A 20,294-nucleotide genomic window follows, 5' to 3' on the forward strand; every position below is an offset into this window, starting at 1 on the left:
TTGACTTCCCCTTACAGAGGCATCCAGAAGCTTTAAACTGCTCATACCATCACCGAATGGAGTTAGCAGTTGGTGGATCTTTGTTGAACTTCGTCCTGAAGTGTCATTGCACTGTTATGACTGACTGATGTGAGTGCATTTCAAGCACGACATACGCTTTCTCGGCTCCTGTCGCTATTTTGTCTCACTGCGCTCTCGAGTGCTCTGACGGCAGAAACCTGAAGTGCGGCTTCAGCCGAACAAAACTTTATGAGTTTTTCTACGTATCTGTAGTGTGTCGTGACCATATGTCAATGAATGGAGCTACAGTGAATTTATGAAATCGCTTCAATCATTTGTAATAGCCCTGTATTGCTTCTAGGTGCTGTATCAGAAGGCTGTGCTGGGGGTGGAAGGGAAGAGAGTTAGAGAAGGGTATAAGGCTAGTACATGCAGGTTAGATAGTAGGCATGTGTAATGCTGGAGTGGGAGCAGGGAAAGGGATAGGTGGATGGAGGACAGGGTCTAGTGAAGGTTGAGGCTAGGAGTGTTACAGGCATGAAGGATATGTTCTAGGAATAGTTTTCACAAGCAGCAGTTCAAAAACGCTGGTATTGGTAGGAAAAATCCAAATGGCACACACTATGAAGCAGTCATTGAAGTGAAGCACTTCCTGTTGGGTGTCATTTCTGCAATTGGATGGTCCAGCTGTCTCATGACCACAGTTTGGCAGTGGCCATTTATGTGGACAGACAGGTTGTTAGTTGTCACGCCCATGTAGAAAGTGACACAGTGGTCGCAGCTTAGTTGATAGATGACCTGGCTGCCTTCACATGTGGCCCTGCCTTTGATAGGTAGTGGATGCCTGTGACAGGACTGGAGACGGTGGTAGTGGGAGGATGTATGGCACAGGTCTTGCATTTAGGTCTATAGGAGAGATATGAGCCATGAGGCAATGGTTCTGGGAGAGCGGATGGAGTAGGAATGGACTAGGATATTGTATAGGTTCCATGGATGGTGGAGTACTGTTGTGAGACAGATGGAGAGGGTATTACTCTCTCTCCCTTTCTGGCCCTCTCCCATCCCCCTTCCAGAATAGCCTCTAGACACTGCCTCTAGCAGCCCCGCCCTGTCCCCGTACATTTTCACAGGCATCTTCTCCCCCCCCCCCCCCCCTGTTCCCTCCCTCCCCTCCCTTGCAATTATTCCCCATCTCTTGCTATTCCTGCCCCTCCCCACCCCATGCCACCTCATTGTCCCCACCATCTACTCCATCAGATTGCTGCCCATGTCAGATGCAGTCATAATCGGGTCCCAGCACCCAGATATGGTGACTTTGTGTGCTTGTGTGATTATACAGTATATGTAAATATTTTTCCACTGCATTTTTCCACTACATTTCACAATGGTAAACTTTATTTCTCTGGAGTTAATGCCAAGTCTAGCATGAAAACAAGTTCCATCAGGCATGTAGTTTTGTATGTAGTAACAACTTATATTTTCAAAATCTGAAAATCTGGAAGTACCTGCATCTATTATTATTATTATTATTAGTAGTAGTAGTAGTAGTATTGCTACTACTACTACTACTACTACTACTACTACTACGACCACCACCACCACCACCACCACCACCACCACCACCACCACTACTGTTTTATTTATGTTGTGATCTTGTTCATTTTCACTCAGTTATACATCTATATTCAGCATACCACCGTGAGGTGCATGGAGAGGGTACATCCCACTGTACCAATTATTAGCGTTTCTTCCTGTTCTATTCATGTATGGAGTGCAGGAAGAATGATGGTTTGAATGCCTCTGTGCGTGCAGTAATTATTCTAATCTCATTGTCACGATGCCTATGTGAGTGATATGTAGGGGGTTGTAGTGTGTCCCTAGAGTAATCATTTAGAGGGGGTTCTAAATGGACTTTCTCAGTATAGTTTATGTTTATCTTCAAGTTCCAGTTCAGTTCTTTCAGTATCTCTGTGACACTCTCCCACGAATTAAACAAACCTGTAACCATTCGTGCTGCCCTTCTTTGTATAAATTCAATACCCACTATTAGCACTATCTGCTACAAGTCCCACACCCATGAGCAATATTCTAGAACCGGTCACATGAATGATTTGTAAGCAATCTCCTTTGTAGATTGATTGCACTTCCCCAGTAGTCCACCAACAAACTGAAATCTACCAACTGCTGTACCCACGACAGAACCTATGTGATCATTCCATTTCATATCCCTGCAAAGTGTTGTGCCCAGGTATTTGTATGAGTTCGCTAATTCCAAAAATGACTCATTGATATTATAGTCATAGGATACTATGTTTTTTTCGTTTTCTGAAGTGCAAAATTTTACATTTCTGAATGTGTAAAGCAAGTTACCAATCTCTGCATCATGTTGAAATCTTATCAAGATCTGACTGCGTATTTATGCAGCTTCTCTCAGATAGCACTTCATTATAGGTAACTGCATCACATGCAAAAAGCCTTTTTTACCACACTCGTGCTCATAAATTAAAGAAAATTGCAGTGTCGCATAATGTGGTACTACACAAAACTGGCGCTAATAGCATAGGCACATAGGGAACACACACGACACAGATCTGTAAGTCCACGGTATTGGTGATAAGTTGAGAAAACTGACATGAAACACATGTGCTACAAAACGCCACTGTTTCCTGCACATGTACCCCATCAGAGCTCCTGAAGTGTCCTAGGGGTCTGAAGACGTGCAGTGATACGTCGACCGAGAGCATCCCAGACATGCTCAATGGGGTTTAGGTCTGGAGAACAGGCAGGCCACTCCATTTGTCTGATATCTTCTGTTTCAAGGTACTCCTCCACAATGGCAGCTCAATGGGGCCGTGCGTTGTTATCCATCAGGAGGAAGGTGGGACCCACTGCCCCCAGAAGAGGCGGACATACTGGTGCAAGGTGCAAAATGACGTCCCGATACACCTGACCTGTAACAGTTCCTCTGTCAAAGACATGCAGGGGTGTACGTGCACCAGTCATAATCCCACCCCACACCATCAAACCATGACGTCCATACAGGTCTCTTTCAAGGACATTAAGGGGGTGGTATCTAGTTCCTAGTTCACGCCAGATGAAAAGCCGGCGAGAATCACTGTTCAAACTATACGTGAACTCGTCTGTGAACTTAACCTGGGACCACTGTTCCAATGACCATGGACTGTGTTCTTGACACCAAGCTTTATGGGCTCTCCTGTGACCAGGGGTCAGTGGAATGCACCTTGCAGGTTTCCAGGTGAATAAACCATGTCTGTTCAGTCGTCTGTAGACTGTGTGTCTGGACACAACTGTTCCAGTGGCTGCAGTAAGGTCCCGAGCAAGGCTGCCTGCAGTACTCCATGGCCATCTGCGGGCACTGATGGTGAGATATCGGTCTTCTTGTGGTGTTGTACACTGTGGACGTCCTATACTGTAGCGCCTGGACGCGTTTCCTGTCTGCTGGAATCATTGCCATTATCTTGATATCACACTTTCTGGCACATGGAGCGCCCATGCTAAGACCTACTGTGTTTGACCAGCCTCCAGTTGCACTAGTATTCTAACCCTCATTACATCATCAATATGTGTTCTTTGAGCCATTTTCAACACACAGTCACCATCAACATGTCTGGAAACATCTTCACACTTACTCACTGCACTTTACTCTCACATGTACCAACACACCTCTGCGTATGTGGACTGCTGCCAGCGCCACCGTGCGATGACCGCAGGTGAAATGCACCGCGTCTTCATACCCCGAGGTGATTTAAACCTGCAAACCACCCACAAGAGCGTTGTTTCACCATGTATCAGCATTATCATTAATTTATGAGCATGAGTGTATTAATATTGTATGTTAGGTCATTAATACACAACATGAACAGCAAGGGTCCCGACACACTTCTCCGGGGCACACTCGAAGCTACTTCTACATCTGACAATGACTCTCCATTCAAGGTAACATGCTGTGTCCTCCCCCTACCAAAAAGTCCTCAATCCAGTCACAAATTTCACTTGATACCCCATATGATGATACTTTTGACAAATAAGTGTAGATGTGGTACTGAGTCAAATGCTTTCCAGACATCAAGAAACACTGCATTTACGTGGTTGATTGCAGTATATCATGTGAGAAAAGTGCGAGTTGGGTTTCACATGATCAGTGTTTTCGAAATCCATGCTGATTGGCACTGAGGAGGTCATTCTGTTCAAGAGACCCCATTATGTTTGGGCTCAGAATATGTTCTAAATTTCTACAACAAATTGATGTCCAGGATATTGGATGGATCACTTCTACGACTCTTCTTGTAGGCGGGTGTGACCTGTGCCTTTTACCAAGAAGTGGGCACAGTTTTTTGTTCGAGGGATCTACAATAGATTATAGTTGGAAGAGGGGCTAACTCGACCACAAATTCAGTATAGCATCTGACAGGTATTCCACTGGGCCATGGAGCTTTGTTCAATTTTAAAGATTGCAGCTGTTTCTCAACACTAGTGACACTAATACTTATTTCATTCACCTTTTCAGTAGGAAAATTAAGCTAGGGCAATTCTCTTGGGTTTTCCTTTGTAAATGACCATTTGAAAATGGCATTAAGCATTTCAGCTGTACCTTTGATACCCTCAGCTTCAGTTCCTATCTCATTCGCTAATGAACTTTGATGTCACTAACAGCCTTTACATACGACCAGAATTCCTTTGGGTTCTCTGAAAGATCACTTGACAATATTCTGCTACAGTAGTCATTGAAGGCATCGTGCATTGTTCTCTTGTCAGCCAAATGCATTTCACTCAGCATCTCATCTGAAGCTTTTAAAAATTTCTGATTCATACAGTTCATTGTGCAGACCTTGTAGATATACAGTAGCATAGTTAAGGTTTCAGTAGATTCTAGGATTTGCCCACTGAATGTACAGCCTTTATGAACATTGTTTAATGAGCAGAGTCCAGTCTAAATATCTACAACAGAAATATGACTCAGCCACTTGTATTTCTTCTGATTAGTGTTGGCATCTTAGCTACTTTTTTTTACAGGTACAAGAATAATTCATACCGGGCAAATGTTGCTGTTGTGACATCAGCAGATGAGGTTACAAATTTCTGCAAGAGAGTCTGCCGGCGACTGCAAGTCTGCCCATATTTGTTTGGTCCGATAGCCATTGGAGAAAATGTATGCCCTGAGAAATGTAACACTCAGTCTAAAACAAAATTTAGTAAGTAGACACAATCTTTCTTATTCATGTTATTGTGGATAGTTGGAGACATAGAAGTGTGATTCAGGGTGAAACTTTACACCAGACTGCTGTATATTTTGCACATACTGTTGGTGAAGAAACTCCATTTGTAGAGTGAAGATTTGCTTCTTGTTGACAGTTTTTGTAGTATTTTAATGTAAACACTGTTCAGAACATCTTTCAACAGTGTTTTTATAGCAATCAGTTCTTGAAGGATATCTTTGTTTTAGGAAGTTCTCTGTTTCAGTAATTAAAATTTCCGGACTAAGAGGCCGTGACCCAATAGTAGAAATACTTCTCTCAGATGATGTTGCCCGCAGCTGGCAACGAAACGTCAGGGAGAAGTATTTCTACTATTGGACCACGGCCTCTTAGCCCGGAAGTTTTAATTACTGAAGACGCCGGCCGTGAAAGACTACACGCTATGATTCTCTGTTTCAGCGCACTATTGGGTGCACGGAAAGCGAAAAATTGGACGACCGAAGGGTGAAGCGAGTATTGTAGTCCCACGGCCTAGGAAGCGTCGTGGAAGGGTAGCTGCAAGGATCAATGCAGCGTGGCGTAAACTTACCTCCACTGCCTCCAATTCATCTCAGCTTCTGTCTCATGAATCACTGCAGTCTACAGTCACTAAGACACAGCATCAAGCTGAAGGTACACTGTTATATTAGCAGAAGTGGATATTGTATTTGTAAACTTGAGAGAAAATGCCATATGGAGTTCTTGAAAAAGTTTACAGTTGTGTGGTTTCAGTTGCCTGGTACTGCAGTCGTGTGTGTGTGTGTGTGTGTGTGTGTGTGTGTGTGTGTGTGTGTGTTTTTTCACGAAGGCTTTAATGGCCAAAAACTTTAATTGTGAGAGTCCTTTCATTGTGCATATCTGCAACTCAGCATCTCTGCTGTATGGTGAATAGCAACTTTCCTTCTCATAATATTGTTACATTCCATCCAGTATTTTCCATTGTTTGTCATCTTGTATCCTTCTATAACCACTCAAGTTCGACACCATCCTGTACACTATAGCATCATCAGCATACAACTGCAGATTCCTGTCCACCAGATCATTTATGCATGTAAAGAATAATAGTGTTCATGCCACACTTCTCTGGGGGCTCCTTCTGACTCTTCTCTGACAAACGCTTGCTGTCTAGGACAACATACTGGGCTCTATTACTTAAGAAGTATTAGAGCCACTTACATATCTGGGAACCTATTGCTTATGCTCATACCTTCGTTAACAGTCTGCAGTGGGGCACCATATCAAATGCTTTCCAGAAATCTTAAGTATGGACTCTGCCTGTTGACCTTCATCCATAGTCTGCAGTATGTCTTGTGAGAAAAGGGCAAGCTGAGTTTCGCCCGACCTTTGTTTTCTAAAAACTTGCTGATTCATGGACATAAGATTTCAGTCTCAAGAAAATGTGTTATATTTGAACGGATTATGTATTCAGGGATTCTGCAGAAAACTGATGTTAGGGGTAATGGTCTGTAATTTTGCAGGTCTGTTCTTTTACCTTTATTGCGAGGGTAATCTCAAAAGTAAGGTCTCCTATTTTTTGATAAGTACTTAGAGGTGTTTATTTCTACAATAGTTTACATCAGTTTACAGCTTGAACATTTAGCTGTTTTTCGACACAATCACCATTTCTGTCGATGCATTTTTGTAGACGCTGTGGCAGTTTTTGTATGCCCATGTCATATCAGCTCGCCGCCATGCCGTTCAGAAAGTTGTGAACCTATTCTTTCACCTCGTCATCAGAGCTGAATCGCTTTTGGGCCAAATGTTCTTTTAACCTAGGAAACAGGTAATAGTCATTGGGCGCCATATCAGGACTATAGGGTGGGTGGGTGATTATGCTCCTCTGAAACTGTTACAGGAGAGCAATGGTTTACCGAGCGATGTGTGGGCAAGCGTTGTCATGGGGAATGTGTGCGCCTTGCTCAACATTACTATTCTCCAGTTCTAAATTGGCCATTTGAGTTTTTTCACAGAAACAGGTCTATGTACTTATAAAAAAAATAGGAGACTTTATTTTTGGGATTACTCTCATATATACGGGAGTCACCTGCACTTTTCCAATTGTTTGGGACTTGGTGCTGGAAGAGAGATTCACAATAAATGCAAGCTAAGTAAGAGGTCAATGCTGTAAATACCCTTTGTAAAACTGAATTAGTATTCCACCTGGACTTGCAACTTAGCTGCTTCCAAATCTTTTAATTGTTTCTGTATGGCAGGTATGCTTATTACTGTGTCACCCATACAGGAGTCAGTTCATTGGTCAAAAGAAAGAATGTTTATACAATTCTCCCGCTTGAACAATTTCTTAAACTTGAAATTTAAAACTTCAGCTTTCGTTTTGCTACCTTAAGCTGCCACATAAGATTGGTCAACGACTGACTGGATGGAAGCTGTAAAACCAGTAACTACTATCTCACTTGCCTTTGTCACAATAACTTGATAGACAACAGTTTACAAGTGTTGAAGAACTCAAGATTACCATTGTCTGTTGGTTCAATTCCAAACTTCAATGCAGAAGGGTTCAAGAACATAATATAGCATTATGAAAAGTACTTAGAAACTTATGATGATTTCAAGGGAAAGTAAAGTAGGTTTGTAGGGAACCAAAACTGTCAATGCCTCATACATTTGTCACGGATTGTCTATGCAAAAGATTGAAGAAGCTAGTGCAACATTATGAAAAATACTTAGAAGTGTATGGCAGTGTAATGGAAAAGTGAAGTAGATTTGTAGGGAACTACAATTCTCTATAATTTTTTTTCCTGTAAATATATACAAGGGGTAGTCATAAAATTTTAATTATTAGCTAAAAAATTAAGTTATGTAATTTATTTTTTGTTGGTACAAGCCCTAGTTCTCATACACATTGAAATCTCCACTTCACAGTACCATAGCACAGCAGTAGAGAAACCAAAATAAAATGACACAGTCATTAATAAAGTGGAGTATTATATTCTAATTCATTTTCTGTGTTGAAGAAGAATAATGCTACAGCAGCCCATTCTGATTTGGTGGAACCGTGTTACAATAATTCACCAGGATATGACACAGTGGTTAGGTGGTGCAGACACTTCCAGTTGGTCAAACAAGTATGAGTGATGAAGAATGAAGTGGCATACCATCTCTCTGAGAAGAGCCATGAACCGCGGGAAAAGTGCACAAAGACTGGCGTATCACAACCATGGTAGTAATGGAAAAAGTGAAAGTCAGCCATGATCTAGTTTTCAACATCTTTCACAATGGAAAAAGGGAAAATTAGTCATGGACCAGCTTTCAACATCTTTCACGAACATTTGGATATGAGGAAGATTGCTGCCTGCTGGGTTCCATGACTCCTCACACCTATTCAAAAGGGCCACGAAACCCAGGTAACAGGAGAAATGTTGCAGCTGTGTGAGGCATATCCAGGTCTGTTCTTTAGCCACATAATCTCCATGCTTGAGTGCTGAGTGTTCGAGTATGAATATGAGAAAAAGGAGCTAATCAAACCATGGAAACATTTAAATTCACTCCCACCAAACAAAAACCACTGACTCAACAATCACCCGACAAAGTGAACTTGAGTATTTTTTGGGACTGCCATTATGTGGTGCCAACAGATTAAGCTCATAAAGAGGCAAACTGACATAGGAACATAGTCCCAAAATCTCCTTATGAGGTTAAAAAAGACTGGAAAGATATTGTTATGCGAAGTATTCAAGGGGATGTTTTTGCTCTGTAACACTGTGCCAGCTCATTTTGCACAGGGCACAGGTACACATGCTGCTGCTTCAGGCTAAACAAATTTTACTTGACACCCATATTCTCCTTACGTGGCAAACAATGACTTCTTGCTGTTTTCCAGATGAAGAAGTTATAGTTTGGTAGGCATTTCCAGAATTAGAACCAAGGTCTCTGCTAAGTCATCCATTGCTGGGAAAAATGTGTCCTATTGAAGGGTGAATGCGTAAAGAACAGCTAATACCATCACCAAGTTTCGTAGCTCCACTTTGATTTTTTTAAAAGTTGAGCATTGAAACTTTGTGACTATGCTTCGTGTACAATATTGCAGTGCTTTTGTTGTTAAGAAGAATGATGCAATGTTTCTTAGGGTCTGGCTGCGGATCTGGCATGGATAGCTGAATAGCCGAAGTGGTTAAGGTGACTACCCCCCCCCCCCCCCCCCCCCCAAATGGCGACCGCTGAGGCATTCCATTGGCGGCACCCAAAAAAATAGAATATAAAAAAAAACTTTGTTTGGTAGCATCAAACGTATTATTGAATTTTGTCAATAATTCATATGTTTCGTAAGTAATTATATCAAACAAAACATGTAGAGAAACAGAAATAAACATGTTTTACAACAGCGCCATTCTTATGCACAGTAACAGTTTGTGGCATGTCTGCATGAGATATAAAACATAATACCTTCTCCGAAAATCTCTCTCTCACACACACAAATGTATGCATCCGCACACGCGTATCAATAGCACAATTCTTCATTGCTCATAGGGTATGTGCAAACACTTTTACATGGCAGTCGTAAGTAGTTGGGGATTTGATGTAAGTGCTTAAGATACTGGTGGAGATCGGACCTGAAATACCACGTTAACAACACTGTCCGGCTCAGCTAGCAGTTGTGCGCTAGCCATTACCAAACAATGTATGTGCTCCGCTTTGTTTTGAGTGGTGCTTGCTGTTCTGCTACAACATGAGTGCCAGTACTAGGAATAATAGAGCATGTATAAATTATTCGAACTTATAATCAGGATTTTGCGAAGCAAATTTAATCAAATTACCAACATTTAAAACTAAAAGCAAAGTTGAAACCAATTGAAATTCACAAGACACATCTGTGGTTTCATCCACAATTACTGCAACATAATCGGCACATTTTATTTCCATACAAACTTCATCATGGTACACTTCCACCATGCATTGAAGTAGTTCGTTCTGATCAGTCTTAGAAATGCCGTTGAATACTCATGCTTGACTGAGATGAACTTTAAGATCTTTAGCCAGCTTTGCACTGAATTGAATTATCTTACGAAAAACCACCTTATTTTGAGAGGCATCAGATTCATCGTGGCCCTGAGAGCCAGTTCCAAAGCACAACAGAACCGAATACAGTTTACAATTAAACTCAATATATATACCTATTTTTTTCTACACTGTCTGTCTATATTGTGAATCTAATTCCTGCTGAATGTTGGTTTTGCCTAGAAATGAAAGACTAAGCACAATATTCATGTGTCACTTTGACATTTCTTGTACTTTCATTTTAGACCACATATGCCCAGTATCAGTTATTCCAGTCTTTCACCAATGCACATCTCCCCCAAAGAACATGCAAGGAAAACAAAAAACATTGTTGCTTTCTTCACAGCCACAAGTCCATTTGTTCTTTTGGAAAATTACTGATAATTTGCGTGTATGAATGCATTAGCATGAACTTGCAGAAAGATTGTAAGACTGGATTACAAGAAGTTTGCGCCGTGATGTATTCTAACATGATCGTTAGATGTCAGATCTTGCTTCAATAGGTTCTGCAGTTTACTGCTCTCTGGCAGAAGGAATGTAAAGCTCTGAGTCAAACCAGCTGTGGCTCCATCCCCGCCATAAGAAGTGTGTAGAAACCAATGGCTGAGCCTTTCATACAGGGCTTATGAGCACAGACCGTGCCAATCTGCAGTTGGCTCCAGGCTTCAGAAAACTACCACGAGAGTGTGCGGGGCAAAACGGGCTTCTTCAAATCAGAAAATACATTCTCCGAAACAATGTTTGATGTGCAATTTGCACAGATTTCTCTTTCATACAAATGGTGCAACGGCACAGCGGCACTACCTCAGAAGCCGCCCCTGGTACTCACATAAAATGGGAAATCGTAGTTCAAGTACTGACCTAGCACAAATTTTCATTGTCATGGCTGATGGTTGTTGATATTCGCAATTGCAAATACATTTCATGCACTCTTCATATGTCTGTGCGTGGAAAAGGGGGGGGGGGGGGGGTGACCAGAAAGCCCCAAATTTTTGTATACACACTGTACATTTATCACAAATCAGTTTTTCACTCTCCAGCTCATGAGAAGAATCATAATCTTTACATCAGTGTTTGTACGCTCATCTAGTGCTATGTCATTATTCAAGAGTCCTTCAAGTTCTAAATTTGACAAGCAATGTATAAGAGTCACTTTATCAGAATTTCACCTTTTATACATTTTTGCATATGTATGAATGCATGTAATAGACATCTGTGGCATTGAGAAGCAACTGACAGAGTAAAAAACAAAGAAGTGTCAAAGTCCGGATGGAATCACAGTTCAGTTGTGCAGAGAGTACTCTTTGGCATTGCCCCTTGTTTAGCTTACATTTATTGTAAATCTCTCTCCCAGTGCAAAGTCCTAAGTGACTGAGAAAAAGTGCAATTTACTTCTATATAGAATAAGGGTAATAGAACAGTGTTATATCTTTAATATCAGTTTGTTGCAAAGTTCTTGAGCTTATTCATAGTTTGAATGCAATAATCTTCCTCAAGACAGAAAACCTTCTGTCCACAAATCAGCACTGATTTAGAGAGCATTACTCATGCAAGACTACACTTGCACTCTTCTCACATGATATCGTGCAAACCGTCGCTGGAGGGCAACATGGAGATTCTGTATTCCAGAAATTGTTTGACACAATGGCACTTTGCAGACTGTTAATGAAGGTCCAAACATACAACATAGGTTCTCAGGTTTAAGTAATAGAAACTCAGTACATTCTCTCGGGCAGTGAGTGTTCATTAGAGACAGAGGTATAATCAGGAGATCCCTGTGGAAGTGTAACAGGACCATTCTTGTTTACTAACTAGCAACCCATCCAGGCTTTGTACAGGTAGTGCTATGTATCTGTGGCTGGTCAACTTGTCCGGTATAGCAATAATTTTGTTTTTTATGGGTCAGTGCTTAGAGTTACGTTTAAAATTCAGAGAACAGTATTATGTAGCTAAATATCATCACCTCCATACAACTTAACGCAACCGACCCAACAATGTGAGCAGGGTATCAAAGGTGCCACACTACTGCGGCCGCCCATTTGTCGGCAGGGTGGTCGCCAGTCCACTTTGTGTCCAAACTGGCCATGAGAGCCAGCCACTAGCTGGCAGTCATCACCCTGCCCTGCTCCCGATGCTGCAGGTGGTTCAGTAGATCGCAGCTCCCATCATTGTCATGAGATGTCACTCCAAACACCAATTAAATATGGGACAGACAAAATTCATGTCCTCCGAGAATTTAGCAACTGCAGTGCAAGTATCAATATCCCTACAGTAGTTCCTGAGATAAGCTTTCATGTAAGATGGATTAAGGCAATGGGGACTTTAATTCATAATAAGTATGGAAGGAGAATATATGTGTAGATATATAGATTCTGGTAATAATAATTTTGTATGGCCCAGTGGCATGCTGGAAGTCTTTCAATTGGATGTTACTTTGGTGAGTTGTGTGTCCTACCGTACCCCAATTATCCAGTTGGGGAAGGCGACCTACAGTCTAGTGTAGAATCTGAACCATGTTTCGTTTATGGTAAATCTCCACCTCACTGAAAGGTGAATGCTAGGTTGAAACACAGGGTGTAAAACTCATGCTCCTCCCGGGATTTGATCATGCAATCTTTTGGCTTCCAAGCACGAACTGTGCCACTACACCGTCAAGCCTAACATGGATTTTGGTCAAGCTTCACTGCTTTCTAAAATTGTGTTGGCTGTACCACTAGGTTTTATTAGCATCATTTTCACAGTGGTGGTTTTAATTCTTTATATTTCAGTCAGTTTCCATGAAATATGTATAAATTTTATACACAAACCTTTTTTGTGAATCAGTCTATCTATTAGTTGAAAAGGATCAAAATCTCTACAGTAATTTCCAAGATTACCCCTTATATACAGACAGAATGCACAACACAGTGAAAATCTTCGAATATGCTATATGATTCGATGGATAAAAAATCTGTTCACCAAGCAGTGGCTGGAGAAAGAACATACAGAGATTCAGGAAATGTGCAAACTTTTGGAGCCAGTGGCTCCTTCTGCAAAAGGATTGAAGGGGAAGGAAGAGAGATGAAGGAAAAGGAACGGCGAGGTTTAGGAAATGGGGAGATTTACAGAATAGTCGCCTGACCTGGGGCTCTGGGTGACATTCTAACTCTCCCCATTTCCTAAACCTCACCAGTCATATCCCTTCATCCCTCTTCCCCCCCTTTCAAACCATGCGCCAGAAGTAGTAGTCGCTTGGTCCTTAATCTTGCACACTTCCTTAAACTTTATGTGTGTCTTCTCCGGCTGCTGTTTGATGAGTATATTTTTTGTCTATTCAGTTAATCAGTTGGTATTAATAGATAGAAGATGATCTGACAGATAGTGTGAGCAGCAGTTTTGGAATATTTGCTGATGATGCTGTAATGCACAGGAAAGTGTTGTTGAGCGACTGAAGGAGAATGTAGGATGAATTAGACAGAACTTCTGTTTCAGTGATGGATGGCACCTTGCTTAGAATGTAAATAAACAATCCTGTAATGTTCAAATACAGTGTTAATGGTGTGCTGCTTGATAGTCACATCGGTTAAATAACTAGGCATAGTTTTGCAAAGGGATGTTTAATGGAATGAGCATGCAAGATCAGTAGTAGTGAAAAGAAATGCTTTACTTTGGCTTATTGAGAGAATTGTAGTAAAATTTAGCTTATCTGTAAAGGAGAGTGCATGTGGAACACTTGTGTGACCCATTATTGAGTACTTCTCGAGTGTTTGGGTCACCAAACACTTGAGCAATTTAGAGGCATGCTGCTAGATTTCTTACTGGTAGCTTTGATCAACACATAATGGGTAAGGAAATGATATGTGAGCTGAAATGGGAATCTGTGGAAGAAAGATGGCATTCTGTTCATGAAACACTATTGAAAAAGCTTAGAGAACTGGCATTTGTGATTGTACCACCGCATACATACATCTCACGTAAGAACTGAAAAGACTAGATGAGAGAAATTATGTCTCTTACGGAGTCATGTAGACAATCTTGTTTCCCTTGTTCAGTTGTGCATAGAACATGAAAGGGAGTGATTAATACTGGTACAAGGTAACCCCCACCATGCGCTATATGCTAGCTTGCAGAGTATGTCTGTAGGTGTAGAAAGAACGAAAAATAACAGTTACTAACATGGCAGCTGACAGAACAAAACACACTCAACAATACTTCCAGTACACACATAATTCATGCAATTCTGATGCAGTTTGTGAGATTTTTGCACACACATTGAACACAAATATTGAATGAAGAACCTCTGCTGACTATTAACCAAGATCAGAGGTATTCTTACAATACAAGCCACTATTCTCACAACCCATAAACATAAAACACCCTTTTAGTGGCATCTAAATTCAAAGTAAAGTATGCATACTGTGTGTCTTTAGAGTACAAGGTTTGAATGTGGTCATTATATCTACTATGTCTGGAAGCCCTAATATATTAATCTTAGCATGGCATATCTAAGACCTTTTTAACTTACTATACATGCATGGCAGGAAATCAAACCCAGACCTTAGCACTTCACAGTCCATGCTCTTACCAACTGAGCTTAGTTTGATGTAAATTGTAACATAGCTATAATTGTGGTATCTTGCTTTGATGTGGAATGTCTTGTTTGATTTATGAATACAAGACTTTTCTCAACTATGCAAACAAGACTTATACAGAAACGAAAATAACCAACTTTTGAAAATATAATGTAACTGGGCAAGTAGAAAATTTACTCACAAAGCGGGTGCGGGTGTGTCCGTGCGGGGTGGGGGGGCTGTGCACGTGCACACGGGCATGCACAATCACATGGGTGCCAGTGCCTTTGCATCTATGCATATTTTGCTTTTGCTGCCCTTATAAAAAAGGGATATTTTCTGTATGCGTTTTAACAAAATTTCACAAAATTGCTAAAATATTAATAATTTCTTTGGACAGTCATAATGGATACGCTTCCTTGGCCTCAGCTGATGTAATCTGTCCTTTCCTGTATACTCTGGCCTATCAAATACAACCTCTGCATAAAATATCCATTGTTCTTACTATGCAATACTCTACAGTGATAAGACATTGGCCTTGTTTTTGGGAGGATGGTGGTTCAATGCTCCTAATAATTAGTGTAATATTTATTTTGGAGTCAGTACAACACAATTCCAGTAGCAGATAGCATAGTGGGGCATACTTGTAGAGATTGCTAGTTGAATCATCCTTCCTCTGCTTCATGAAACACTTGATAATAATTAGAGCACTTGCATTCAGCATTCAACACTTCAGTGTGGGGTAATCATGTGGAGAAAGCTTAGGTCTGTCTGGCCCGTGATCCTAAACACTGCTGCCAAAACAGTGTGTACCATCTCATTTGATGTGGACAATGTGCAAATATGCATCACTGTGGAGCATAAGCATATCCAGCTCAGTTTACTTCCATAGCAATCAGCCATGGATGTCAACAAATACTTCCGTCTTGAACTTGTCAACCGTAATTAATGACCACAATGTGGTTAAATATTGTAACGAAATTTCTGGCAGAATGTCAATAATTTAGGAGTAAAGGAAACCAGTCACCAAACAAACAGCACAGGTGTTGAATTGTCAGTTGGGGGGAGGGGGGGGGGGGGGGGAATGATTAAAGTGTCAGGTGAGATGGGAATGGGGATTGGGATGGGCTGGAGCAGGAAGTGGGGGGGGAGGGGGTGGTGGCTAGCTAGTGGTGGGAGGTGTGTGTGTGTGTGTGTGTGTGTGTGTGTGTGTGTGTGTGTGTGTGTGTGCAGAATAGGAATGCAACAGGTGGGAGGGGGCGTGGGGGGATCACTGTGCACATGCACTGGAGCCAGTGAGTTTGTGAGGCACACGATGATGATGGTGTTGAGACATCGATTGGGGGATGGGGTGATAGGACAGAGGTGGTGGAGGTTGTTGGGCAGAGGGTGTGGATCCAGTGGACTAGTAGAGATTGAGACCAGGAGCATTAAGGGAGTGAAGGATATCTGTGCATTTCAGAAAAACTGATGCTGGGGAAAAGGATCCAGGTGGCATGGGTTGTGAAGTGGCTATTGAATTCAAGATCCTGTTTTCAGCCACGTGTTCTGCCACTAGTCAGCTCTGCCGTTGGCCACTGTTTGGCGATGGCTATTCACTCTGGTGAACACCTGGTTGGTGACCATACCCACATAAAAAAACATGCAGAAATTGCAGCAGCAGAGATGGTATGTTACAAGACTGCTGTTACAGGTGACTCTTCCTCTGGTGGGATAGGATAAGCGTGTGACACTACCAGAGTAGGATGTGCTGGGCAGGTAAATCGTGGAGGTCTCCCGCAGCAATATGACACCTGTGCCAAGAGGTTGGAAATGGACCAGGATGTTGTATAGGTTGGGTGGACAGTGGAATACCACTTTAGGAGACATGAGAAGTATCATGGGCATGGTGATAGATTTCTGGCCATAATAATAGATAGTCAGTGCTCTGACAAAGGATACGGTTTAGATGCTGCAGTTTGGGATGATATTCATTGATGAGAGGGGCACTCCTTTCCAGAGGGTGTTGCTTCTTTGCAGCTAGTTCTTATGTGTGGTAGGAAGATTAGGGTATGTGAGGGTGTAGTGCAGGAAATTTGTTTCTGAACTAGGTTTCGGGGATAGTGCATGTCTGTGACATCGTTTGTGAGACCTTCAGCATATTCATCATGCACCATCCAAACCCATTGGCTCTGGTACCTGTGCACCCACTGCCTACCTCTCCAGTATTTGTATACCACACACCTGTTTCTTTCCTCCAGTGCACTAGCTACCCGTCTCCTAACCCTCGTCCAGCTTTCCACATTGTTCTCGCTCTACCTACCCTACCTGACACAACCCATCACCCCAATCCACCTGCCAAGCTGGCACAATTGTCATTTGTGTGTGGGGGGGGGGGGGAGGTTGGGTATTGGGGGGGGGGGGGGGTCGCCAACATTTCTACTATTTGGGGAGTGGTCTCCTTTACTCGTAAATTATTGGATGTTGCTTAACTCGTCTATCTTTGTTTCCATTTCTCCTGTTTCCATCTCTCCTGTTTCCATGCATAAATGCACAGAGACTATGGCACAAGTTTATTCCTCAGTCATGATATGACCACATATACCATCCCCCAACCATCTTACATCAACAAAGAATCCTCTGAGTATCCCCATATGGAGATCGCTTAGTTTCATACACTTACTGCAACTACTTCCCAGAAATACATGTGCAGATAAATACTGTTTTGTGCTGGTACTACATACTTCATACACCATTTTGCTGCCAACAAGTGAACAACTTTTCCAAATAACAGCCAACCATGTCTATGTTTCTTCCGAATATTCCCTACAGTCCCTGACTTACCCTCCTAACATTCCCAAACTTCCCTTCCATTACCTGTACCGTCTATATATTTTTTCTTCTCTATTGTTATATAATAAATACAAAGGAAATACATTGAAAATTTATAAAGATTTGTTTGCCCCATTTTGTGCACCAAGCATACTTAATTTTCTATTACATGTGGACAGACAAAACAATACGGGAATCATCAAATACTTCAGACACTGGTACCATCGTTGAGTCAGATACTTCAGTGCCGAAGAAGGATTTGAAGACTCCAACTGCACCTGGAAATCACCACCAAACATCGTCTTCCATAAGGTAAGTTGGAATTGTAATTCATCTGACAAATCAGCAGCAATGGTAAGTAATGTTGCGATTTATGATAAGCTATGGCAGAGCAGGGGTTCAAGTGAGAAGCAGACTTAAGTGTCATGAAAACTTAATCAGCACATACTGAAATGTTCTGTATGACACAATACAAATACAACATATGACAAGGATAGGATACTACTCATCACATATAGGTGTTTAGTAACAGACAGGCACATAAAAAAAAAGAGCTGCTGGATAATATCTCAACATCTCCTCTTTATAGAGCAGCAATCTGTCCTTTTCGATTGTTGTTAATCCATCCCAGATTTTTCATTGTTTGGCAGATAGAATTACAGATAGTGTAAAATTTAGACAGTATGTGCCATTTACTTAGGAGATATCTTTGTTAGTAACATATTTTTGCTAGCAACTTACAAGCTTTCAGCAAGAACACTGTAGTTAAAATTATTTGAAGTCAAGTATACCTGTAGTGTATTCATCACCACTACAACAACAACCCCCCCCCCCCCCCCCCCCCGCCCCGCCCACTCCTTTCTCTTTTCAGTGCTCAAGGGTTGTTGTTGTTGTTGTTGTTGTCTTCAGTCCTGCGACTGGTTTGATGCAGCTCTCCATGCTACTCTATCCTGTGCAAGCTTCTTCATCTCCCAGTACTTACTGCAACCTACATCCTTCTGAATCTGCTTACTGTATTCATCTCTTGGTCTCCCTCTACTATTTTTACCCTCCACACTGACCTCCAACGCTAAATTTGTGAGTCCTTGATGCCTCGGAACATGTCCTACCAACCGGTCCCTTCTTCTTGTCAAGTTGTGCCACAAACTCCTCTTCTCCCCAGTTCTATTCAATACCTCCTCATTAGTTATGTGATCTACCCATCTAATCTTCAGCATTCTTCTGTAACACCACATTTCGAAAGCTTCTATTCTCTTCTTGTCCAAACTATTTATCGTCCATGTTTCACTTCCATACATGGCTACACTCCATACAAATACTTTAGAAACGACTTCCTGACACTTAAATCTATACTCGATATTAAGAAATTTCTCTTCTTCAGAAATGCTTTCCTTGTCATTGCCAGTCTACATTTTATATCCTCTACTTCGACCATCATTAGTTATTTTGCTCCCCAAATAGCAAAACTCCTTTAGTAGTTTAAGTGTCTCATTTCCTAGTCTAATACCCTCAACACCACCCGACTTAATTCGACTACATTCCATTATCCTCGTTTTGCTTTTGTTGATGTTCATCTTATATTCTCCATTCAAGACACTGTCCATTCCGTTCAACTGCTCTTCCAAGTCCTTTGCTGTCTCTGACAGAATTACAATGTCATCGGCGAACCTCAACGTTTTTATTTCTTCTCCATGGACTTTAATACCTACTCCGAATTTTTCTTTTGTTTCCTTTACTGCTTGCTCAGTATACAGATTGAATAACATCGGGGAGAGGCTACAACCCTGTCTCACTCCCTTCCCAACCCCTGCTTCCCTCTCATGCCCCTCGACTCTTATAACTGTTATCTGGTTTCTATACAAATTGTAAATAGCCTTTCGCTCACTGTATTTTACCCCTGCCACCTTTAGAATTTGAAAGAGAGCATTCCAGTCAACATTGTCAAAAGCTTTCTCTAAGTCTACAAATGCTAGAAATGTAGGTTTGCCTTTCCTTAATCTATTTTCTAACGTAAGTCGTAGGGTCAGTATTGCCTGACGTGTTCCAACATTTCTGCAGAATCCAAACTGATCTTTCCCAAGGCCGGCTTCTACCAGTTTTTCCATTCGTCTGTAAAGAATACGCGTTAGTATTTTGCAGCTGTGACTTATTAAACTGATAATTTGGTAATTTTCACATCTGTCATCACCTGCTTTCTTTGGGATTGGAATTATTATATTCTTCTTGAAGTCTGAGGGTATTTCGCCTGTCTCATACATCTTGCTCACCAGATGGTAGAGTTTTGTCAGGACTGCCTCTCCCGAGGCCATCAGTAGTTCCAATGGAATGCTGTCTACTCCCGAGGCCTTGTTTCGACTCAGGTCTTTCAGTGCTCTGTTGAACTCTTCACACAGTATCGTATCTCCCATTTAATCTTCATCTAAATCCTCTTCCTTTTCCATAATATTGTCCTCAAGTACATCGCCCTTGTATAGACCCTCTATATACTCCTTTCACCTTTCTGCTTTCCCTTCTTTGCTTAGAACTGGGTTTCCATCTGAGCTCTTGATATTCATACAAGTGGCTCTCTTTTCTCCAAAGGTCTCTTTAATTTTCGTGTAGGCAGTATCTATCTTACCCCTAGTGAGATAAGCCTGTACATCGTTATATTTGTTCTCTAGCC

The 20,294-nt window shown here is 41.6% G+C and overlaps 1 protein-coding gene across 4 annotated transcripts in view; it reads left to right on the forward strand.

The window, feature by feature from the left end:
• Positions 1 to 20,294, forward strand: part of LOC126190842 (scm-like with four MBT domains protein 1) — a 179,104-nt gene that overhangs the window by 144,209 nt on the left and 14,601 nt on the right. For all 4 annotated transcript variants that reach the window (XM_049931422.1, XM_049931423.1, XM_049931424.1 and 1 more), the window contains 3 exons: positions 5,035 to 5,213; positions 5,676 to 5,888; positions 17,812 to 17,944. In XM_049931422.1, coding sequence (XP_049787379.1) covers positions 5,035 to 5,213; positions 5,676 to 5,888; positions 17,812 to 17,944 — 525 coding nt within the window. The remainder of the gene's footprint in view (positions 1 to 5,034; positions 5,214 to 5,675; positions 5,889 to 17,811; positions 17,945 to 20,294) is intronic.

This window comes from Schistocerca cancellata, chromosome 6, assembly GCF_023864275.1.
Source record: "Schistocerca cancellata isolate TAMUIC-IGC-003103 chromosome 6, iqSchCanc2.1, whole genome shotgun sequence".
Classification (NCBI taxonomy): domain Eukaryota; kingdom Metazoa; phylum Arthropoda; class Insecta; order Orthoptera; family Acrididae; genus Schistocerca; species Schistocerca cancellata.